Source organism: Capra hircus, chromosome 12 (assembly GCF_001704415.2).
Source record: "Capra hircus breed San Clemente chromosome 12, ASM170441v1, whole genome shotgun sequence".
NCBI classification, from domain to species: Eukaryota; Metazoa; Chordata; class Mammalia; order Artiodactyla; family Bovidae; genus Capra; species Capra hircus.
The window spans coordinates 15,626,020-15,651,430 of NC_030819.1; the positions used below are offsets into that span (position 1 = coordinate 15,626,020).

The 25,411-nt window shown below is 40.6% G+C and overlaps 1 protein-coding gene across 1 annotated transcript in view; it reads right to left on the bottom strand.

The window, feature by feature from the left end:
- The window catches only part of LOC102180841 (multidrug resistance-associated protein 4-like), a 169,069-nt gene that overhangs the window by 138,862 nt on the left and 4,796 nt on the right, over positions 1-25,411 (bottom strand). Inside the window, exons 2-4 of the mRNA XM_018056301.1 lie at positions 16,532-16,642; positions 15,918-16,038; positions 4,033-4,257 (exon numbers count right to left, since the gene is read on the bottom strand). Of these exons, the coding sequence (XP_017911790.1) occupies positions 4,033-4,257; positions 15,918-16,038; positions 16,532-16,642 (457 nt within the window). The remainder of the gene's footprint in view (positions 1-4,032; positions 4,258-15,917; positions 16,039-16,531; positions 16,643-25,411) is intronic.

Sequence of the window (25,411 nt, forward strand, 5' to 3'; positions counted from 1 at the left end):
CTGGTTTTAGAAAAGGCAGAGGAACCAGAGATCAAATTGCAAACATCCACTGGATCATCGAAAAAGCAAGAAAGCTCCCGAAAAACATCTATTTCTGCTTTATTGACTATGCCAAAGACTTTGTGTGGATCACAATCTACTGTGGAAATTTCTGAAAGAGATGGGAATACCAGACCACCCAACCTGTCTCTTGAGAAATCTGTATGCAGGCCAGGAAGCAACAGTCAGAACTAGACATAGAGCAACAGACTGGTTCCAAATAAGAAAAGGAGTACGTCAAGGCTGTATATTGTCACCCTGAGTATTTAACTTATATGCAGAGTACATCATGAGAAATGCTGGACTGGAAGAAACACAAGCTGGAATCAAGATTGCCCAGAGAAATATCAATAACCTCAGATATGCAGATGATACCACCCTTATGGCAGAAAGTGAAGAGGAACTAAAAATCGTCTTGATGAAAGTAAAAGAGGAGAGTGAAAAAGTTGGTTTAAGCTCAACATTCAGAAAACAAAGATCATGGCATCTGGTCCCATCACTTCATGGGAAATAGATGGGGAAACAGTGGAAACAGTGTCAGACTTTATTTTGGGGGGCTCCAGAATCACTGCAGATGGTGACTGCAGCCATGAAATTAAAAGACGCTTACTCCTTGGAAGAAAAGTTATGACCAACCTAGACAGCATATTCAAAAGCAGAGACATTACTTTGCTGACTAAGGTCCATCTAGTCAAGGCTATGGTTTTTCCAGTAGTCATGTATGGATGTGAGAGTTGGACTGTGAAGAAAGCTGAGAGCCAAAGAATTGATGCTTTTGAAGTGTGGTGTTCGAGAAGACTCTTGAGAGTCCCTTGGACTGCAAGGAGATCCAACCAGTCCATTCTGAAGGAGATCAGCCCTGGGATTTCTTTGGAAGGAATGATGCTAAAGCTGAAACTCCAGTACTTTGGCCAACTCATGCGAAGGGTTGACTCGTTGGAAAAGACTTTGATGTTGAGAGGGATTGGGGGCAGGAGGAGAAGGGGTCGACTGAGGATGAGATGGCTGGATGGCATCACTGACTCGATGAATGTGAATCTGATTGAACTCCGGAAGTTGATGATGGACAGGGAGGCCTGGCATGCTGCGATTCATGGAGTTGCAAATAATTGGACACGACTGAGCAACTGAACTGAACGGATAGCAATTTCACTTCCAGAAATGTACTCATATTAAAGCACAAACTTAAACTGATTATTTGTGCACTTTGTTCACAGCAGCATTATGTACAAAAATCAAAAGGTATAAACAACTCACATGCCCTCTAACAGATGAATGGATACACACAATGTTGTACATACATATAAAGGAATATGATTCAGTCTTAAAAGGGACTTAAATTCTGAATCTGTTCCAAGACTGATGAATCTTGAAGACATTGTACTTACATGGCATAAACAAAATGACAAACTTTGTGTGATTTCACTTATATGAGGGACCTAGAGGAGTTAAATTCATAGAAAGAAGCAGTAGAAGGATGATGACTAAGAGGAGGGGACTGAGGAGTTAATGGGGGCAGAGATTCAGTTTGGGAAGAAGAAAAGATTCTGGAGATGCACAGTAGTGATGGCTTAATGTGAATGTCACTAAATGTTAAACTTAAAAACAGTTAAAATGGTAAATTTTATGTCGTGTATATTTTATAACAATTTTTTTAAATGAATGAACCAAAGCTAACAGTAATTTTACCAAATCTGCTGAAAGGTAAATAAATGACAAGTCATCTTATATGTGATGTGTGTACTAGTCGCTCAGTCATGTTCGATTCTCTGTGACCCTGTGGACTGTAGCTCCCCAGTCTCCTCTGTCCATGGAATTCCCCAGGCAAGAATACTGGAGTGGGTTGCCATTTCCTTCTCCATTATATATGATACATATTCCAAATTACAAACTATGACTTTGAGCTTAGCAGCCATTCCATTTCCAACACCCGACCAGCTTTCTCCTCAGGATCAGGGGTCAGGAGGTGGGGCCTGAGCATGAACCACAGACATTCACAGGGGCCTTTCAGAGCCGCTCGGCAGCATCAGGTTTGCCCTAAGGAATCGGCCCACATGTAACCTGCAAGAAGTGTCTTATTTCTGCACCTCACTAGAAATCCAGATGTAAGGCTGTGCACAAGGAAATTCCCATGTTTCTGGAATTTCAGGTTACGTACACAGTTTCTGACTTGGTAAAGAAACAATTATTTTAGGCTAATTAAGACAGTACATGAACACTTTGGGAGATGATTACATTCACATAGGCAACATACAAGGTCAGATCAGATTTCAAAATCAGATTTCCTAAAGGATTCCAAAGTGTTAGTGGGAAGAGGAAAAAAACTAGGTGGACAGTGGCCTACTGGTGCAGCAAAGCATGAGCTTTGTTTGACTAAACCATCATCTCAAATGTAACTTAAGGTTTTCACAATGCAGTTCTGGTGAAGTTTCCTGCATACTTCTGAAAACTAATCAAGATCTGAAAAGATAAACATCTAGCTAATTTGCGGGGAAACCTGTGTATTTGTCTACTAAATGGTAGAAGGTGCAAGAGAAGAACAAAAATGACGATGGCTGACAGTGAATACCCTTAACTGGAAGGTATGTCACCCAAGGAGAAACTGGGATCATGTACCAAACACACACAGTGAGATGCCAGGGCCCTGAGTCCACAGAGTCCCCAGATTTAACAAGAGTCTGCTCAGGGAAACATGGGGGAAGACATTCTACATTTTGCCCAGAAAAGTATTCCCAAGAAACAGGAGCTCTAGATAAGTAACAAACAGTAAAAGAAACAATAATTTTCATTTAAATTGCCTCATTTTAGCTTTCACTGAGGATTTTCTTCATTTGTAGTAAGAATTAAATATATTTAATGTGGGCAACATGATGTTTTGATATAAATAAACATTGGGAAATGGTTACAATAGGAAAACAAATGAACATACCCATCATCACACATGGTTATCCTTTCGTGTGTGTGTGGTGAGAACACTTAAGATCTACTCTTTCTGCAAATTTTAACTATAAAATACAGCTAAATAACAAAATTTTTCTAGAAAAAAGCACAGCCCAGGGCAAAGAGATATGCAGGATCAAGTTTATAAAGAGCTCTTCAACTCTTAACACTGGTGTATCAGTGGCAATTCCTTTGTAAAAACACCTGAAATCCTTATTTCTTTTAAACTAGTTAAGATCAGGGTAAACTATGGAATAATTCTGTCGCATTTCTCAATACAAAATCACTGAACACATCAAATCAGGTTTTATTAAAAGTGCTAAAATTCATATTAAAGAAAAAGGAAATATTGAATTAAGAAAATAACTTGAATGAATAGCAATAAATTCTCACCAAATTACTAAAAACAGCATAAGATTTCAAGTTGCATTCCAACATCAGCTCTATTCTTTAATACCATTATGAACAATCATAACTATAGGATATAGTGAGCGTGTCTATGTTTAGCATGGATTCCATTTATATTTTTCTTTAGTTCACAGAATTACATTCAACATGATTAGATGGGTCATTTAAACATATAATCATCCCCTTTCTCAAATACATTCTGTGCTCCTAGATTTAACTCTACAAATCTGATCACTGAGGTTTACTTTTAAATACAACTTTGATATAAAAGATGGTCTTAACGAACCACAAAATTGCCACAAATACAGCTACAACATTAAGGTACGGAAACACTGAAAACCAATTTAATACTTTTTATACTTATTTTTTTAGTTAGATTCCATTACAAGTTGATATTATGCAACAACCTGTGGATTAAAGTTATCAAAGGCAGCCCTGACCCAATCTCAGTACAAAACTTTTCATTATTTACTGGTAAAGTTTGCTTAAATGACAATAAAAAAAATTGGCCTGATGCAAATAGCAAGCTTCTCTAGGAAGGTGTAAATGATCCCAGTTACAAAATCTGTAATATACAGAGAACTTCCCCAAAATGTTCCTGATCATTCAGGAGAGGAACACACTGTGGTACCGAGCAACACTCACCTTGCGGTAGATCATGCGGCACACGGCTACTCTCAGCCGCATCCCCACGCGCTGCATGTGATAGAAGCACAAGTGGTGCAGAACGGCCCACACGAGCACGCAGGCGCTCAGCCCTGCCGCGTAGCCGTAGGCTTCGTGCAAAGCGGCAGAATTGGCAGGATCATAGTTTTCAACATAACTAATCATTTTCCCCAAAAACATGGGCAGAACTACCTTGGTGCCCTCCTGAAAGAAAAAAGCCCTTATTAGAAATACAAGTCATGCCAGTTTTTCTTAACACAAGCTTTACTTTTATTATAGCATTTTAAAAACCCATCTTGACAAAATGCTACATTCAGGGCTAATCTTAAAAAAAAAAAAATACACAGATCCACTATCTCCAATAAGAGAAGCAGAAAATAGTTTTAAGGTAAGCCAAAATCTTAAATTCAAAGACAATAAAGTCTTAGTATTGTGTTGGCCAAAAAGTTCTTTTCATTTTTAAGTAAAAATAAAACATATTTTTCATTTTCACCTAGAACTTTGTTGAACATATTCAAAGTTCTATTCCACTATCGTCTGCCATTTTTCAGGAAACTATAATTCCATCTTTCCAAAACTTTATATTGAGCAAAAACTTTTTCAGGTACCTTTTAAAGTCTTCCTGGGAATTAATATTCTTTCCATTAAAAGAATTTTATAAAAAACAAAATTAATAGAAACCCGAAGGAGCAGCGTCTGCTGAATATGGCAGATGAGTCAGAACTTCCAAGCCAAGCTGTAACAGTTTTTGCCTGGCCATCAAAGAAACATGCGGTCTTACATTACCCTGATGGAAGATAATTCATTTTCTGTCGACTAATTCAAACACTACATCAAGTGCTGCTTTAAGTTGGCCTAACGAGGAGAAGTACTCGTTGGAATTAACTGTTTGGTTTTCTGAAGGAGTGCATAACAGAGGTCTCCCTCCCAGTCCCACCATATACACAACAACACCTTCTCTGGATGAAGACTGGACTTTGGTGTGGTTGGTGGTAGTTCATTTCACTTACCCAACAATCTCTTTCATTGCACATTAGTGTACAGTATCCACATGTCATCGCCCATCACATTTTGTTTGTTAAAAGGAGCATTTTATTAATAGTTACATTTCAGTAGAGAATTGCTTGTGGAAATAATGGTCAAGAAGGTTTTTCTTTTTTCCTCACTTAACTTAGGTGGAAACCAAACATCAAAGTGATTAATTGAACCAAGATGGTGAAATGACTTTCAATGGTTTTTTTTTTTTTTTTTTTTTGGATATTTTGAGTATGCTGGCTATCTCCCACATGATATAACATTGATTGTTCTCAATTAATGTCTAGATTTGATCTCTATCAACTTTAACTGGTCTACTCAACTGAAAAACATCATTCACCAAGAAATCTCCAACACGAACCTTTTTTTTTGTTTTTTCTGTATTGGGTCTTCATTGCAGTGCACAAGCTTCTCTAGTTGGAAAGCAGCAGCATAGTTGCCCTGAGGCATGTGATACCTTAATTCCCTAACCAGAGAGCAAATGCATGACCCCTGCATTGGAAGGCAGGCTCTTAACCACTGGACCACCAGGGAAGTCCCCTGATGGGTTTGTTTTTGATAGCTCTCTTCTGTCTGTAAGATGTTGAGGAATCCACAGGAGGAAGAGAAGGAGAATCCAAAATTCAAAACACAAAGCATAACTAAAAAGCATTTTCTGTTCAACTAACTAGTGCCTGATCAGATTATTGACAGAAAGCTGATGCCATCTCTCAAATGGATGAGGCACTGAAGCCCTACACTCCTGTCTTGCTCTACACACACATGTTCACAGGCTGTAACACCTGCCTTACCTTCCACAAGGTCACAGGAGATTTCATCTACTCCAGAGAAGAGAAGACGGTTTATTGGAAGAATTATGAGTAGGATGACCATATCAGAGGAAGATGACTAGTTCTCAAGAACACAAAGGCTCATTGTTACATTTCTAGGAAGCCTCATCATTCACTCCTGCAGGCACTAAGAGCTTAAGAAGAGCCCCTCATAGATTGTAAAACTGTTGATACAATTTACTGAGATGGAAGTCTGGAGGCTTCCACAGAGAAGCAAGAAAGTCAAACTACACATGGCAGTCTCAGCCCAGATATGATCAAGGAAAGCCCAGTGCTGCAGGCTACAAACCTGGGGGTATCCACCAGAAGCCCAGTGATAACACCTGCCATCCCAAAGTGTCCTAAAACTCTGATTTTTGGGGGGAATCACTGCTGTCTGTTCAGTACAGTTGCTCAATAGTGTCCAACTCTTTGTGATCTCATGGACTTCAGCATGACAGGCTTCCCTGTCCATCACCAACTTCCAGAGCCTGCTCAAACTCATGTCCATTGAGTCAGTGATGCCATCCAACCATCTCATCCTCTGTCATCCCCTTCTCCTCCCACCATCAATCTTTCTGGCATCAGGGTCATTTCCCATGAGACAGTTCTTTGTATCAGGTGGTCAAAATATTGGATTTTCAGCTTCACCATTAGTCTTTCCAATGAATATTCAAGACTGATTGCCTTTAGGATTGACTGGTTGGATCTCCTTGCAGTCCAAGGGACTCTCAAGAGTCTTCTCGAACACCAAAGTTCAAAAGCATCAATTTTTCAGTGCTCAGCTTTCTTTATAGTTCAACTTTCATATCCATACATAACTGGAAAAACCACAGCTTTATTATTATTATTATTATTTTACTTTACAACATTGTATTGGTTTTGCCACACATCAACATGAATCTGCCACAGGTGTACACATGTTCCCAAAAGGAAACTATAAGCAAGGTGAAAAGACAGCCTTCGGAATGGGAGAAAATAATAGCAAATGAAGCAACTGACAAACAACTAATCTCAAAAATATACAAGCAACTCCTGCACCTCAATTCCAGAAAAATAAACGACCAATCCAAAAATGGGCCAAAGAACTAAATAGACATCTCTCCAAAGAAGACATACAGATGGCTAACAAACACATGAAAAGATGCTCAACATCACTCATTATCAGAGAAATGCAAATCAAAACCACAATAAGGTACCATTTCATGCCAGTCAGAATGGCTGTGATCCAAAAGTCTACAAGCAATAAATGCTGGAGAGGGTGTGGAGACAAGGGAACCCTCTTACACTGTTGGTGGGAATGCAAACTAGTACAGCCACTATGGAGAACAGTGTGGAGATTCCTTAAAAAACTGGAAATAGAACTGCCTTATGACCCAGCAATTGCACTGCTGGGCATACACACAGAGGAAACCAGAATTGAAAGAGACACGCGTACCCCAATGTTCATCGCAGCACTGTTTATAATAGCCAGGACATGGAAGCAACCTAGATGTCCATCAGCAGATGACTGGCTAAGAAAGTAGTGGTACATATACACAATGGAGTATTACTCAGCCATTAAAAAGAATACATTTGAATCAGTTCTAATGAGGTGGATGAAACTGGAGCCGATTATACAGAGTGAAGTAAGCCAGAAAGAAAAACACCAATACAGTATACTGACACATATATATGGAATTTAGAAAGATGGTAATGATGACCCTGTATGCGAGACAGCAAAAGAGACACAGATGTATAGAACAGTCTTTTGGACTCTGTGGGAGAGGGAGAGGGTGGGATGATTTGGGAGAATGGCATTGAAACATGTATAATATCATATAAAAGCACAGCTTTGACTAGACGGACATTTGTTGGCTGTTACTCAGCTGTCTGTTACTCATCTATTTGATCATAACATCGTTTCAATTACAGGAGGAGTAAGAATAATGTCACCTATCTAAAAGAATATCAATAAATGCAAGAAATTCAGCAAAAAAGAGTGTAAAATAAAGGCAGGTCATTACTGCCTAAGCGTCTAGGGTTATCTCCTGAAAGACAGTCTTTAATAACCCAGATGAGCAGACTCACTAAGGAGTAATGCCAGTCCATAGCCTACAGCTTCTACTCTTCTGTCTATTCTTGATCCTCACCTCAACTAGTGAGGAATAAAACAACTGAGAAAATATTCCCTATCAATCTTGAAACTAACCAAATGAAAAGTTTCTGGATAGGCAGCCACAAGATCAAAAATTGTTCCCCCAAACTCTTCATCTTCGACATCAGTCTGATTTTTGAATATTCTTTTCACAAACCATTGAAAAATAGAGTTTTTATATCTTTATAGGAATTCTTCACAACTATGAAACCATGAAAGATTTTTTTTAAAAGAGTCTAATGTAATATGACAACATTTGATCAAAGTTCTACAAGAATCTGAGTCTCTGCAGCAGACATTTCTCGGAGGAGTCCTTTGTATTCAGCCTCCTGATAGCACTTGACTTTTGGGCCCTATTTCCTGCTTCTTAGGGGAAATTTTCACAGGGTTAAGTGCTAATATTCCCCACTCAGTATAGTTTCTCTGTTACATTTCCACACATACTTAAAAGGTTTCTTACCCAGCTTCACCATCTCTGCTTCATGAGAAAAGTTAAGAAAACACAGAAAACAGAAAAAGCCTATATCAGACAAAGACAAAAAATGCTTGAGTGAAATATATAAGCAGAAAAAAATGAGCTTGTGGGAGAAATGAAGGGACAATTTATCTTCAGAAATGGGGGAACAGGTGACAGACAGCACAGTTGAGAAAGATCCAGAGCTAAGGAGAAAAATAAATGACTCTTGGAAAATCATAATCACTAGGATTCTAAATATAACTTCACTCCTCCTGACAAAGTGGTCTTCATCCTGACTGCACCTTAGCATCACCTGGGAGGGATTAAGAGCACTCTGAAACCTGAAGGCAAGCCTCCAGAAACTGGTTTAGGTTCAACTGATTAAGGATGGACTCTGAAGTTCCCTCTCCCTGGAAGATTCTGGATATAGAAACTAATCCCATGGAAGCATCAGCTATTCTCCTGCATCATCAGGGCATCTGGGCCTGGAGGTGCCATGAACCTGCTTTGAAGGACTTACAAGCACCACAGAAAGTTTAAACCTGAGTTCCATGTTACATATCATACTTCTAAGAAAATTCCTTATGAACCCAAGCTCTTGAGACTTCAAAGATGAAATTCAGACCTTTCATTTGAAACCACAGGAAAAAATTAAATGTTTATAAAATACAGTACTTACAAAATAAAAATATAAATCAAAATTTGTAATGTTACATCTAAAGAGGGAGAAGTATTAGAATGGAACAAGGATACCAGTCTTCTTTTAAAACAGCCTCTTCTGTTGATTTGACTTTGGAATTGTGAAAACATTATACAGAATTGTAGTTATAAAACAATCAAGTTTTCAAAATCAATTCCTAAAATTTCAGAGTAAAATGAAACAAAAACTATATCCATCCAGTAGGCTGGCAATTACATAAAAACGAATTATTAAAAGTGGTTTTAAAAAAAAATTGAAAACACATTCCCTGTGTGATATGTCTATCTAAGAACAATATCAACAGCAACAACAACAACAATACACTTCCAAAAGTCACATTATGGTTAATAGTGTTGATATTATAAGATTTTTTTTAAAGATTTTTAAATGAATAATTATGTCGGTATCATTGAGAACTGCAATTCACTGAAGTTGCTCAATCATGTCTGACTCTTTGTGACCCCAGGGACTATAGCCTGCCAGTCTCCCCTATCCATGGAATTTCCCAGACAAGAATACTGGAGTGGTTTGCCATGCCCTCCTCCAGGGGACCTTCCGAACCCAAGGATGGAACCCAGGTCTCCAACACTGCAGGCAGACTCTTTACCATCTGAGCCAACATTAAGCATGGCAGAAAAGAGAAAAGATGATGAGAGGAAAAGAGATAACCATCTAAGAGTAAAAAGATAAAGTAAAAATACTATTGTCCTGAATCTGGTTTAGATTGGAAATACCCATATAAACTCAAGGTCTGTTTACTATTTTTAAAAAAAGGTATTCTAGCTCTGTACAATGACAAAGCTGAGAAACAGTAGCCAACTCAACAGCAACAAGCATCCCTAGTGCCCAGACAATAGTCTCTAAATACCATTTCCCACTAGAAGGAGCCATGGCTGCTTGGAGAAATGGAGACTCCAGGGCTGGGGCAAATTTGTACTTAAGATGCCCAGCTTTTTTGAGTGTAACAATAAACCAGAAACTTCTTGTCATATCAGAAAGCAAAAAATTAGCGAAGATTTCTACAGTTTGCACAAAGACAGGAGTCCTGGGAAGAGATCTATCCTATCCTTAATGGCAGAGCTTGGTTTCACAAAGGGCTTAGAAAACTCATTGCTGTTTATAGGCCATCATAGCAGAACAAGAACTATTGAGAAGAGTCACTTCTAAAAATCAACTTTTCTGGACAGTAATTAGAAGTTTCACTTCTAAGAAGAATTTTGAATTTTTCACCATTATGAAAGCAATCTTTTTAAAAAGGAGTCATCTATTTCCTTGACTTATTAAAGAAAATGGATTTAGAGGGATTGGAGGATGAATGAAATAGGTGAGGGAGACTAAGAGGCACAAACTTCCAGTTATGGGAATGTAATGTACAAGATAGGAAATACAGTCAATAATATTGGAATAACTTTGTATGGTGACAGAGGGCAACTAGACTGATCAGCATGATCATTTTATAATGTACAAAAATATTGAATTACTATGCTATACACTTGAAACTAATATAATATTGTAAGTCAATCATACTTCAATTTTTTTAAAAAAAGTTTTCAATGAGACAATAAAAATACATTTTTTTTAAAAGTGAATTGAAAAGCACCACCCTCAAGGTCATCACTGTGGATATTACTGACATCTGATGGCTAATGCTATGCTCTCAAGAATCAGCAAGACAGGTCTGCTCTGCAGGTCCCTGGCTGCTTGGCTCAGTGCCCCCTCCTCCTCTCCCTTGCTGTGTGGTCCTCAGTGGTTGCTCTGAGCCCACAGTATCTCTGCCACCAGCAGCCACTCCTCAGCCTCCCAGGTCGAGCAGAAGTGAGGGATACATGGAAGAAAGAGTTGGGAAATAAATGCAAAGACCACTTAGCTCTTGGGAAACCAGCCCTGAGTCGAGGCACAAAGCCCACTTTGGGACTCAGATGATTCTCCTTACTTCCTGCCCATCAGTTGAGCTCCAAATCGAAGACTTATACAAATATGTATCTTCCTATAGCCTCTACCTAAAACAGAGACAACCAGCAAAAGTGGCCTTGGATAAAGGTCAGTGATTAGATGAGGCAAGCCATTTCTAAGGTTCCCAGGGTCGGGAGTGAGTGAACCCACTGAGGCTCTTCAAGGTCACCGCATTTACACACCAGCAGGTGAAAACCTCACCTCTCAGAGAGAAGCCCTGATGACCTGGGGAGGTGGTCTCTGTGTCTCTGGTCCAGGAAGAGTCTTTAGGATCCTCCTCTCCACCCTGAGGGCCCCGGGCAGGAGGAGACCTATTCTCCTTCTCCTCACCCAAGGTCCCCATGGGGGTGCACACAGGGGTCAAGGTGCTGGGAACTCGCTGCCTGTTCTGTTCTAATTAGGGGGGACTTGCACGTGCTCCAGGTTGAACATTAGCCTGGTACTGGCTTCCCCAAGCATTGTGATCACTCCTCAATTCTCACAGGACAGAGGTTTCACACTTCGAAATCCTAACCCTTAAAGCCTCACCCTGGACTAGCATCACCCTGCCTCTTCCCACTAGTGCTGCCCAGAGTGCCTGTGCTGTGGTTGGTCACAGCACTGTCTGGGAACCATGGGTAACCCATGAGTCGTTCTGTGCACCAGAAGAATTAAAAGAGGGCAGGAGGTCACAAAGTAAATGTGTTCATGTTTTAGAGAGTCCTATGCTGAGTTTAGATCTTGTGCTATCTAAAATTATCACCACTTAAGGATGGTAATGAGGGGAAGGTTAAAGGGCTCCTGGTCTATCTGAACACAGCATGATGTTGCTTCTAGCATCAACATCCTAGTCAAATCTGGCACCCAGGGGACATGGACACCTGAACTCTACCCTCATTCAGGTCCCAAATCTGACTTCCTGACCCAGTCACCTGGGAGCTGACAGATTCTCTGTCTCTCCAGTTGTGTGGGGTGGACTTCACCTGCCCAGCTGCCCAGTGCCCACAGTGCCCTTCAATACAGCACAGCCTTTAAACAAAAGCCATGCCACCCACCTGTAAACCGCCTGGCCCACCCACCTCACCCCCAACACAATGGACTGAAGACAGCTCACACCTTCTCCACCTAAAACACCCCTTTCACAGCAACTGCATCTTCCATCCAGCCTGCCCTCAGACATGCACAGGCCGCCCATGTCCTTAGGCAGTTCTAAGGGACCACGGAGAGCATGAGCCACCCAGGGGGGTCTGCAGCAGACCTCCAGCAGGCTCAGCCAGAACAGGGGGCTGACAGCACTGTGTCCCCAGGTGGACTGTCTTCTGGGGGGCCTTGACTCAGGATCTTCAGGGTCATGGAGCTCACTGACCTCACAGCTTTCTGCCTTGGTTTTCTCCTGCACATCCCCTCCTACACTCTCTGCCAATTCCAGGATACCAAGACTCTCCCTTCAACCAGCAAACCACCCCCACAGCCAGGACTGAAACTAGCACTGATGGTACATGGATTCTCCACGATTCATGGTGAAGCTGAAGCTCCTCCCCATGCGGGTCTCTGACTCAGGTGACCTGGCCCATGAGGAGGGAGCAGCCCAGGGAAGGGTGTGCTCTTGGAGCTCTGGCAGCTCCTGCCCTGGGTCCTGTTCCACTGGAACAGGAGAAGCTATGATTCCTTCTTAGGAAAGAATTTATCAGATGTGTCCTGGCCAAGTTAACAATTGCTTGCTGAGTGATTATAAAATGTCTTAGGTTTTGGGCTCAGGTCCAAGTTTACTTCCTCCATACCAGGAGGCACATATTCCTTGAGGTTTTAGGATCTTCTTTTTCTCAAGGAAAACTTTTTTTTTAACTTCACAATATTGTATTGATTTTGTCATACATCAACATGAATCTGCCAAGGGTGTACACGTGTTCCCCATCCTGAATCCCCCTCCCACCTCCCTCCCCGTACCATCCCTCTGGGTCATCCCAGTGCACCAGCCCCAAGCATCCTGTATCATGCATCGAATCTGGACTGGCGATTCATTTCTTATATGATATTATACATGTTTCAATGCCATTCTCCCAAATCATCCCACCCTCTCCCTCTCCCACAGAGTCCAAAAGACTGTTCTATACATCTGTGTCTCTTTTGCTGTCTCGCATACAGGGTTATCATTACCATCTTTCTAAATTCCATATATATGCGTTAGTATTCTGTATTGGTGTCTTTATTTCTGGCTTACTTCACTCTGTATAATCGGCTCCAGTTTCATCCACCTCATTAGAACTGATTCAAATGTATTCTTTTTAATGGCTGAGTAATACTCCATTGTGTATATGTACCACTACTTTCTTAGCCATTCATCTGCTGATGGACATCTAGGTTGCTTCCATGTCCTGGCTATTATAAACAGTGCTGCGATGAACATTGGGGTACGCGTGTCTCTTTCAATTCTGGTTTCCTCTGTGTGTATGCCCAGCAGTGCAATTGCTGGGTCATAAGGCAGTTCTATTTCCAGTTTTTTTAAGGAATCTCCACACTGTTCTCCATAGTGGCTGTACTAGTTTGCATTCCCACCAACAGTGTAAGAGGGTTCCCTTGTCTCCACACCCTCTCCAGCATTTATTGCTTGTAGACTTTTGGATCACAGCCATTCTGACTGGCATGAAATGGTACCTTATTGTGGTTTTGATTTGCATTTCTCTGATAATGAGTGATGTTGAGCATCTTTTCATGTGTTTGTTAGCCATCCATATGTCTACTTAGTTCTTTGGCCCATTTTTGGATTGGTCGTTTATTTCTCTGGAATTGAGATGCAGGAGTTGCTTGTATATTTTTGAGATTAGTTGTTTGTCAATTGCTTCATTTGCTATTATTTTCTCCCATTCCGAAGGCTGTCTTTTCACCTTGCTTATAGTTTCCTTTGTTGTGCAGAAGCTTTTAACTTTAATTAGGTCCCATTTGTTTATTTTTGCTTTTATTTCCAGTATACTGGGAGGAGAGTCATAGAGGATCCTGCTGTGATTTATGTCGGAGAGTGTTTTGCCTATGTTCTCCTCTAGGAGTTTTACAGTTTCTGGTTTAGATCTTTAATCCATTTTTAGTTTATTTTTGTATATGGTGTTAGAAAGTGTTCTAATTTCATTCTTTTACAAGTGGTTAAACAGTTTTCCCAGCACCACTTGTTAAAGAGATTGTTTTTAATACATTGTATATTCTTGCCTCCTTTGTCGAAGATAAGGTGGCCATAGATGTGTGGATTTATCTCTGGGCTTTCTATTTTGTTCCATTGATCTGTATTACTGTCTTTGTGCCAGCACTATACTCTCTTGATGACTGTGGCTTTGTAGTAGAGGCTGAAGTCAAGGAGGTTGATTCCTCCAGTTCCATTCTTATTTTTCAAGATTACTTTGGCTATTCAAGGTTTTTTGTAGTTCCATACAACTTGTGAAATTATTTGTTCTAGTTCTGTGGAAAATACCGCTGGTAGCTTGATAGGGATTGCACTGAATCTATAGATTGCTTTGGGTAGTGTACTCATTTTCACTATATTGATTCTTCCAATCCATGAACATGGTATATTTCTCCATCTATTAGTGTCCTCTTTGGTTTCTTTCACCAGTGTTTTATAGTTTTCTATACATAGGTCTTTGGTTTCTTTAGGTAGATATATTCCTAAGTATTTTATTCTTTTCGTTGCAATGGTGAATGGAATTGTTTCCTTAATTTCTTTTTCTATTTTCTCATTATTAGTGTGTAGGAATGCAAGGGATTTCTGTGTGTTGATTTTATAAAAGATCATACACCATGACCAAGTGGGCTTTATCCCAGGGATGCAAGGATTCTTCATTATCCACAAAACAATCAATGTAATACACCACATTAACAAATTGAAAAATAAAAGCCATATGATTATCTCAATAGATGCAGAGAAAGCCTCTGACAAAATTCAACATCCATTTATGATAAAAACTCTCCAGAAAGCAGGAATAGAAGGAACATATCTCAACATAATAAAAGCTATATATGACAAACCCACAGCGAACATTATCTTCAATGGTAAAAAATTGAAAGCATTTCCCCTAAAGTCAGGAACAAGACAAGGGTGCCCACTTTCACCACTACTGTTTAACATAGTTCTGGAAGTTTTGGCCATAGCAATCAGAGCAGAAAAAGAAATAAAAGGAATCCAAATTGGAAAAGAAGTAAAAGTCTCACTGTTTGCAGATGACATGATCCTCTACATTGAAAACCCTAAAGACTCCACCAGAAAATTACTAGAGCTAATCAAGGATAACTGTTGACATTTATATCATTTACTGAACATTATCAATGTCCTAAGTAAGTAAAGTCACTCAGTCGTGTCCAACTCTTTGTGACCCCATGGACTGTAGCCTACCAGGCTTCTCCATCCATGGGATTTTCCAGGCAAGAATACTGGAGTGGGTTGCCATTTCCTTCTAGTATGGTATAAAATGTCTTTTCTTGATAGTGCCATCCTTCCACAATACTATATTTTAATGGGTTAAAAGAAAAATATTGGCTTGGCAAAAAGTTCATTCAAGTTTTGCCATAAGCTGGTATGGGAAACCTGAAAGAATTTTTTTTGCCAACCCAATAGTAATCCCCTGGAGCATTTGTCTTTAAGCACCTCTCCATTCTAAAAGTAAATACAACCGCTGAACTACATCATGATTCACAGACAAGTTTTATCTTCAGACCTTAAACCACTGTCCTCTCTCCCCACCATCTCATCCATATCAGCAATGATCTGCATACACTGAGAAGCAATGCACAGCATGGAAAAGCTTTTACCTCGAGAAACATAAGTAGCCCCAAAACGAAATAGAATTTCCAGTAACACTTGACGATTGCTTTCATTAAAGAGGGCTCCCGTGCGTCTTTCTTGGCTCTCGAAACTTCTTGATTCCAGTACCTGTGATGAGAAACAAAGCACAGTAAAGAATAGCCCTGCTCAGGTAAAAAGGGGGAGGGCGGAGCAGAAGCCTTTACTACAGGGCGCTCTGCGGCTGCCCCATAAATGATGGCTAATTGCTCACAGGGCTCCTGAAGGATGAGCAGTGTAGACCAAAGCACCTGAAAAAGCACCAGACCAGGCTTTGAGGGAGAAGTTCCAGATTCTGGAAACAAGTTCCTGCCATAATTTGCTGGATTCACAGGTCATGAACAGCTCAAGAGGGCAGACACCCTCCTCCAGGGACCCTACATCCGGGGACAGAGCTAGGCGGGAACACGGGCTCCCCCAGCCTCCAAAGTGGGCTAAGCCTGGGGTCAGCTTGAAGGGGTGAGTGTGCAATGTCAGCGGAGGAGGCTCAGAAGAACCCAGAGGAAGCAAAGACCCCGCACACCTTTAGCCCCACATGGAAATTCTCACTCTCCCTCCCCTTCTCTCTGATGTCTGTGCTCACCCTTGCAGCTCTTCTCCAAGATGCTGGGAGCGATCTTCTGGAAGCACTGTGTACAAGTCATCTTGTTTTAATTTCCGTTCATAACCAATTTTAAACAAGGGGTTTAGCCACCTGTTAAAAATTAAAAGGGCAGTGACACATATCTAAATTACACAGCTCTAATTAGAATCTACAGTGATGAGCTTTGTTTTTAAAAAAACTATATTTTAAATATATAGAGATATGATGGAATAATTAGACATGTGTTTACACACTCACACACAGATACATACACACTCCCTAACTCTGTAGGCTGAGAGGCCCTGGAAGCAATGACACACTGGTAGCAAAGAGCATTCTAGCCCCTGATTCTTGGAGTTTTGTTTAACATACACAATTACATTTTTTTTTTTCTTGTGGGAAGGACTTTTAAAGTGTACTGGTCTTATTACCTTTCAAGTATTCAATACAGTTGGATTAACTATAGTCACCAGACTGGACATTATACCTTCATGAAAGTGAAAGTTGCTCAGTTGCGTCCAACTCTTTGAGACCTCGTGGACAATACAGTTCATGGAATTCTCCAGGCCAGAATACTGCAGTGGGTAGCCTTTTCCTTTTCCAGGGGATCTTCCCAACCCAGGGATCAAACTCTGGTCTCTCACATTGCAGGTGGGAATTCCATGAACTGTATAGTCCATGGGGTCACAAAGAGTCCAACACGACAGAGGGACTTTCACTTTCACAAGAATGTAACGTGCAGTCTGGTGACTATAGTTAATCTTACTGTATAACTTATTTTATAATGGAAGTTTGTGTCTTTTGGCCCCCTTCATCCAGGCCTTGGCTTTTTAATATCCTTCTTCCCAAAAAAGAACCAACTGAAGAAATGGCTGGTTCCAAGGTTGGGGCTGTGTGCGTTAACACTGATAATTCTGTTTTGTGTGTGTGGGGGTTTGTTTTTTGTTTTTTTTTTTTTTGTTTTTTTTTTTTTTTTTTACTGTAATAGAAGTGCCTGACATGAAGCTTTGGAGATATCCATGCCAAAGACATCCATCTCTGGTGAACACGTGACAGCTACACAGTGAGATAAAGAGCCAGGCCACCCCACCCATGAAGTTCCTGCTTTCAGAAAGCTCTGGCTGACCTGATAACAGACCGTCTCACTGACTGCTTGCTTCTCCTTTCCCGTGCTTTAATTCCCACTCTCATTTTTTAAATTCATCAATAAAGAGTGAACATTTAAAATCCTAGACACCCCACTCTCAACCTCAAAAGGGCAGAATCCCAAGTCCAAGCTTGCTCATGAGCTCTCACTCTCTACCCAGGACCTCACTGTGTCACCGCAGGGGTGCCTTGCACCCTCCAGGGCATGTGAGTGGTACGACTTGGTATTTCAAAGTTCCTGATGGTTGTTTGCTATGACCAGTGCATCTTCTTGGCAAAACTCTATTAGTCTTTGCCCTGCTTCATTCTGCATTCCAAGGCCAAATTTGCCTGTTACTCCAGGTGTTTCTTGACTTCCTACTTTAGCATTCCAGCCCCCTATAATGAAAAGGACATCTTTTTTGGGTGTTAGTTCTAAAAGGTCTTGTAGGTCTTCATAAAACCGTTCAACTTCAGCTTCTTCAGCATTACTGATTGGGGCATAGACTTGGATAACTGTGATATTGAATGGTTTGCCTTGGGAAAGAACAGAGATCATTCTGTCATTTTTGAGATTGCATCCAAGTACTGCATTTCAGACTCTTCTGTTGACCATGATGGCTACTCCATTTCTTCTGAGGGATTCCTGCCCACAGTAGTAGATATAATGGTCATCTGAGTTAAATTCACCCATTTCAGTCCATTTTAGTTTGGTGATTCCTAGAATGTCGACATTCACCCTTGCCATCTCTTGTTTGACCACTTCCAGTTTGCCTTGATTCATGGACCTGACATTCCAGGTTCCTAGGCAATATTGCTCTTTACAGCATCGGATCTTGCTTCTATCACCAGTCACATGCACAACTGGGTATTGTTTTTGCTTTGGCTCCATCCCTTCATTCTTTCTGGAATTATTTCTCCACTGATCTCCAGTAGCATATTGGGCACTAATGACCTGGGGAGTTCTTCTTTTGGTATCCTATCATTTTGCCTTTTCATACTGTTCATGGGGTTCTCAAGGCAAGAATATTGAAGTGGCTTGCCATTCACTTCTCCAGTGGACCACTTTCTAACACCCTCTTCCAACAACACAAGAGAAGACTCTACACATGGACATCACCACATGGTCAACACCAAAATCAGTTGGATTATATTCTTTGCAGCCAAAGATGGAGAAGCTCTATACAGTCAACTAAAACAAGACCAGGAGCTGACTGTGGCTCAGATCATGAACTCCTTATTACCAAATTCAGACTTAAATTGAAGAAAGTAGGGAAAACCGCTAGACCATTCAGGTATGACCTAAATCAAATCCCTTATGATTATACAGTGGAAGTGAGAAATAGATTTAAGGGCCTAGATATGATAGATAGAGTGCCTGATGAACTATGGAATGAGGTTCGTGACATTGTACAGGAGACAGGGATCAAGACCATCGCCATGGAAAAGAAATGCAAAAAAGCAAAATGGCTGTCTGGGGAGGCCTTACGAATACCTGTGAAAAGAAGAGAGGTGAAAAGCAAAGGAGAAAAGAAAAGATATAAGCATCTGAATGCAGAGTTCCAAAGGATAGCAAGAAGAGATAAGAAAGCCTTCTTCAGCGATCAATGCAAAGAAATAGAGGAAAAGAACAGAATGGGAAGGACTAGAGATCTCTTCAAGAAAATTAGAGATACCAAGGGAACATTTCATGCAATGACAGGCTCGATAAAGGACAGAAATGGTATGGACCTAACAGAAGCAGAAGATATTAAGAAGAGGTGGCAAGAATACATGGAAGAACTATACAAAAAAGATCTTCACGACCCAGATAATCATGATGATGTGATCACTAATCTAGAGCCAGACATCTTGGAATGTGAAGTCAAGTGGGCATTAGAAAGCATTATTATGAACAAAGTTAGTGGAGGTGATGGAATTCCAGTTGAGCTGTTTCAAATCCTGAAAATGATGCTGTGAAAGTGCTGCACTCAATATGGCAGCAAATTTGGAAAACCCAGCAGTGGCCACAGGACTAGAAAAGGTCAGTTTTCATTCCAATTCCAAAGAAAGGCAATGCCAAAGAATGCTCAAACTACCGCACAATTGCACTCATCTCATATGATAGTAAAGTAATGCTCAAAGTTCTCCAAGCCAGGCTTCAGCAATATGTGAACTGTGAACTCCCTGATGTTCAAGCTGGTTTTAGAAAAGGCAGAGGAACCAGAGATCAAATTGCCAACATCCACTGGATCATGGAAAAAGCAAGAGAGTTCCAGAAAAAAACATCTATTTCTGCTTTATTGACTATGCCAAAGCCTTTGACTGTGTGGATCACAATCTACTGTGGAAATTTCTGAAAGAGATGGGAATACCAGACCACCTGACCTGCGTCTTGAGAAATTTGTATGCAGGTCAGGAAGCAACACTTAGAACTGGACATGGAACAACGGACTGGTTCCAAATAGGAAAAGGAGTACATCAAGGCTGTATATTGTCACCCTGCTTCTTTAACTTCTATGCAGAGTATGGCATGAGAAACTCTGGACTAGAAGAAACACAAGCTGAAATCAAGATAGCTGGGAGAAATATCAATAACCTCATATATGCAGATGACACCACCCTTATGACAGAAAGTGAAGAGGAGCTAAAAAGCCTCTTGATGAAAGTGAAAGAGGAGAGTGAAAAAGCTGGCTTAAAACTCAACATTCAGAAAATGAAGATCATGGCATCCGGTCCCATCACTCCATGGGAAATAGATGGGGAAACAGTGGAAACAGTGTCAGATTTTATATTTTTGGGCTCCAAAATCACTGCAGATGGTGATTGCAGCCATGAAATTAAAAGACGCTTACTCCTTGGAAGAAAAGTTATGACTAACCTAGATAGTATATTCAAAAGCAGAGATATTACTTTGCCAACTAACATCCTTCTATTCAAGGCTATGTTTTTTTCCAGTAGTCATGTATAGATGTGAGATTTGGACTGTGAAGAAGGCTGAGTGCCAAAGAATTGATGCTTTTGAACTGTGGTGTTGGAGAAGACTCTTGAGAGTCCCTTGGACTGCAAGGAGATCCAACCAGTCCATTCTGAAGATCAAGCCTGAAATTTCTTTGGAAGGAATGATGCTAAAGCTGAAACTCCAGTACTTTGGCCATCTCATGTGAAAAGTTGACTCATTGGAAAAGACCCTGATGCTGGGAGGGATTGGGGGCAGGAGGAGAAGGGGATGACTGAGGATGAGATGGCTGGATGGCATCATGGACTCGACGGACTTGAGTCTGAGTGAACTCCGGGAGTTGGTGATGAACAGGGAGGCCTGGCGTGCTGTGATTCATGGGGTCACAAAGAATCGGACACGACTGAGAGACTGAACTGAACTGAACTGAACTGATGGTTGTTTCTGAGACGTGTCTCACAATCCTAAGAAACACAAGGGCCAGTCCAGACACAACAGTGGCTGCAAAAGGAGAATTTCTGTGGGGGCTGTGCATAACTAGTATGAGCCTTGGTGAGCACAGTCCCAGGCAACCCTGGAAAAAGCCTCACTTTCTACAGGCCAAGACCAACAGGCAGAGAAAGTCCAAGATGGGTCTGGGACATCTTGTGCCATAAAATAAGGAAGCACTCAAGGAATGATGAGGATGTGTAGAAGGACAGAGAAGCTCAAATGGCTCTTACTAGACAAATCTGGGATACTTAGAGCATCAAAACAATCAAATGGCAATGAACCTTAACCCAGTAAATAATGAAAGAATCCATGAATCCATAGTGCTACGTAAACAGGAGAGAAAGGTAAGCTCTTGCAAACAAATCCAAACAAATATAAAAGGAGTAATCAGTTACTTTTAAGCTGTGTACATAACTGAAAATGTACTATACTGAATAATTTTCAAGTATAAGATATTTTTTTCTTTATATGAGGAAAAGCCCTTGGGAAATTGTTTTGTGATTCAATTTGTAAACTATGTGTCCCAAGACATGTCTGATCTAGATAGATGCTTAGTCCCAGGTGCAAATCAAGTGCTGGTCCAAAAGACTGCTGAAATTTTATATGCTTACTGATATTTTACACTGCATGTCCTGTAAAGTTATAAGTCTGCCCAATAAAAATGTTTAACAATTCAGAAAAAAGGGATCAAGTCAGAAAATCATCAATGGAAATTAAAAAAAAGTGTGTGAAAGCTTGAAGTAGAAGATGATATTTACATAATCACAATTTATCTCTCTGCAATTATTTATTATAAAGGGAAAAATAACAGTAACTGTACAGATGATCCCACCAAAAAACCTCTTCAGATTGATTATGCATTATTTAAATGATAGTAGTTAGAATGCAAAGATAGTCCATTGGTAAACACCATTTTACTTATGTGCCAGGGTAAGGAAATTTCCAAGGCCAGACCATAATAACCTGTGGATAGAGATCAAACCAGTCAGTCCTAAAGGAAATCAACCCTGAATATTCATTGGAAGGCCTGATGCTGAAGTTCTAATACTTTGGCCAACCTGATGCAAAGAGCTGACTGATTGGAAAAGACTCAGATGCTGGGAAAGATTGAAGGCAAAAGGAGGAGAGGAGAGCAGAAGATGAGATGGTTAGATAACATCACCAGCTCAATAGACATGAAGTTGAGCAAACTATGGGAGAGAGTAAAGGACAAGGAAGCCTGGTGTGCTGGTTCATGGGGTCACAAAGTCGGACATGGCTGAGTAACTGAATAACAGCAACGAAAGAGATCACATTTCTTCTCTCCTGTTATTCCTATGACAACATGGGTACAGATGTTCAAGAACTATTTGTTGAATGTATGAATATCCATGACTCATTAAAGAAGCAATAAGATAGACTGAACTTCAGATTTTGCTAATCTGGGTATCTTGGTGCCCTGGTCCAGGAGTCAGAAGACTGGACTCTAGTCCCAGATGTGGTGCTGAGCACCCAGGGCCTCAGCTGTCCTCTGCTCCATGTCTCCACTCCAGTTCAGCAGCTCCATGATCTCTAGGTCTCAGTTACCTTCCAAAACAATGGTGCACATCTAGGAGCTTTACCACTAAGCAGGTTTGACACATGTTGGGTGATTTATTCCACAGTTGTCCCCTACAGAAAATGCTCAGGGAATCATCACTGGGACTTACCCAGATGATGACATCTTGCCCCAGAGTGAAAGCATTAGTCACTCAGTTGTGTCCAACTCTTTGTGACCCCATGGTCTGTCCATAAAATTCTCGAGGCAAGAATACAGGAGTGGGTAGCCATTCCCTTCTCCAGGGGATTTTTCTGACTCAGGGATTGAACTAGGTTCTCCTGCATTACAGCCAGATTTTTTACCACCTGAGCAACAAGGAAGCCCACAAAGAACCTTTTTAAAATTCTGCTTGAAGAGGAAAAGATACTCAACATCAAAATATCTTTGGATCCAGATTCCTTCCTAACTTTCGATGGGAAAGTTTAACATTTATTTATAGCATTAAGTAATGTTCAAAATGTGGTATTTATATTTTAATTAAACTTTTTATTTTGTAAAGGAGTATATCCAACGGACAACGTGATAGTTTCAGGAGGACGGCAAAGGGACTGAGGCATACACACACGTGTATCCATTCTCCCTCAAAGCCCCTCCCATCCAAGCTGCCGCATAACATTGAGCAGTTCCCTGTCCAATACAGTAGGTTCTTGTTGGTTGAGTTCAGTCACTCAGTCGTGTCCAACTCTTTGCGACCCCATGAATCTCCATCCTAAATACAGCGGTATGTACATGTCCCTACCAAACTCTCTAACTATCCCTTTCCCCCTTTACTCTTCCTGACAGCCATAAGTTCATTCTCTAAAGTCTGAGTCTGTTTCTGTCAGAATGTGGTATTTAATTGAAATGTATGCAGTCTTTCACTTTTGTTTAATGCAGTTTATTGCTAATTAGGATGTGATGCACATCTATGATCATATATTTTGATGCATCTTTCCTTTTTCCAAATTCCCAGAAGTAGAATAAGGGCTGAATTGTTTTCCGTTAGGTTCAGATTAATCTGCCTTCTTAACAGCTCTTTGTGAGCTTATTTCATTGTCAACTTTGAGTACCTGAATTATAGTTTTTCTGGGCCTAAAGTTAAAAATAATTCAAGGAGTTTTAATTTGAATTTATTTGACTTATGCATGCTTAGTCATTCAGTCCTGTTAGACTCTTTGCAACCCTATGGACTATAGCCTGTCAGACTCCTCTGTCCCTGGGATTTTCCAGGAAAGAATACAAGAGTGGGTTGCCATTTGATTTGTAAAGATGGAACACTTTTTATGTCTCTTGATCATTTGTCTTTCTTCAAATGTCTATTAATATATTTTCTATAGAGCATTTATATTTTTGAAATAAGTTGTAATCATGCACATAATACTTTTTCAGATTTTCATTTGTTCTTTAGAGGTTTAAAATTATATATCATTAAATAAAATCAAGCTTTTCTTTTTCATTTCTCCTGCTGCTTTTGTAGTATATCTTCTGTAGTATATCCTCAAGTCATCTAAATCTCAGTGTTTTATTACAGATTTCTTCTAATTTTATTTCTAACAGTAAAGGCAGCTAGAATTTTTTTTTTTTTTAGTTTTTGATATAGGATAGGCCCCATTTTTTCCTAAAACAGTCCATTCTCCCATTATGGTTTACTGACTTTTTCTTATTCCTCACTATTGGAAATAAGAAACATGGTTAATGAAGCATGTGCAGCTGGGGACTGGACTGTCCGGTCCTTTGAGACTCTGTCCTTACTGCAGCCTCTGGGGTGAGCTCTGCATTTCTCTTCACCCTCGTCCCAGAGGCCAGCAGGTTGGGGGTGAGTGCAGGACCTGTCCCCAGGGATGAGGATGGGGCAGGGTCTCGGACCAGATGCATTTGGCCCATCAGGAAGCTGTTAAATCCTTGCTCCCCTGACATTGGCCATGTCTCTGTCAGTGAACTGTCCCCTTGCAAAGTGAGTGTAGATGTGGAAACTGTTTGGTATCGAGACAGACTCTCTGGAGACAATTTTCAGAGAAGCTGATGACATGAGGGGGGATGTGAACTGGCCGAGTGCTGAGATCATTTAGGGAGGTTTGTCCTGCTAGGCCCTCAGTAACTATCGATTGTGAATGGATAGAAATTAATTTCAAACTATGATTCTTTGCACCATTTTCAGAATACCACCTGTTATTCTTCATTAACAGTCAGAAATCCACACACTGTAGATGGAGGCTGGGTGAGCTCTCCAGGGCGCTTTCTCTGACCTTGACCTGTTCCCAGGGAATGTTTAGTTTGATGAGTTTTGGTAACTTTATACAATAACCACAGCCTCAAGCAAGAAATAGAACATCCCAAAGGTATAGTCAAATTTACTGGTATGTCCTTACAGCAAAACAAACTACCTAACACATTTAAGTTTATCTCCTGTAGTTTACTCTTGATTTTTTTGGTCTTTGTAGTTCTGCACCTGATCAGCCTGACACTAGTGTCCTTTCAGAGGTAGCAAGTGGATAATTTTCCACCCGGAGTCTTCCATGGGTCCCCCAGTGTGTTGATTCCCTACCCTCTGTTGACCTGAAACAAATAGACTGTCAGATATTTCTTCAGCAAAGATGGGCTTATTCAGAATCAGCAGAGAATGGCAGTTTGAGGTCTACATTTGTGGAGAGCCAAGTTTAAGTCCCCAAAGTGCCACAGCCGGAGAGCACTTTTACAGAGGGGAAGAGGAGGTTGGGAGGGCTCTTACAGAGTCATGGCTTTTCATTGCCTGCATCCTTGCCAGGAA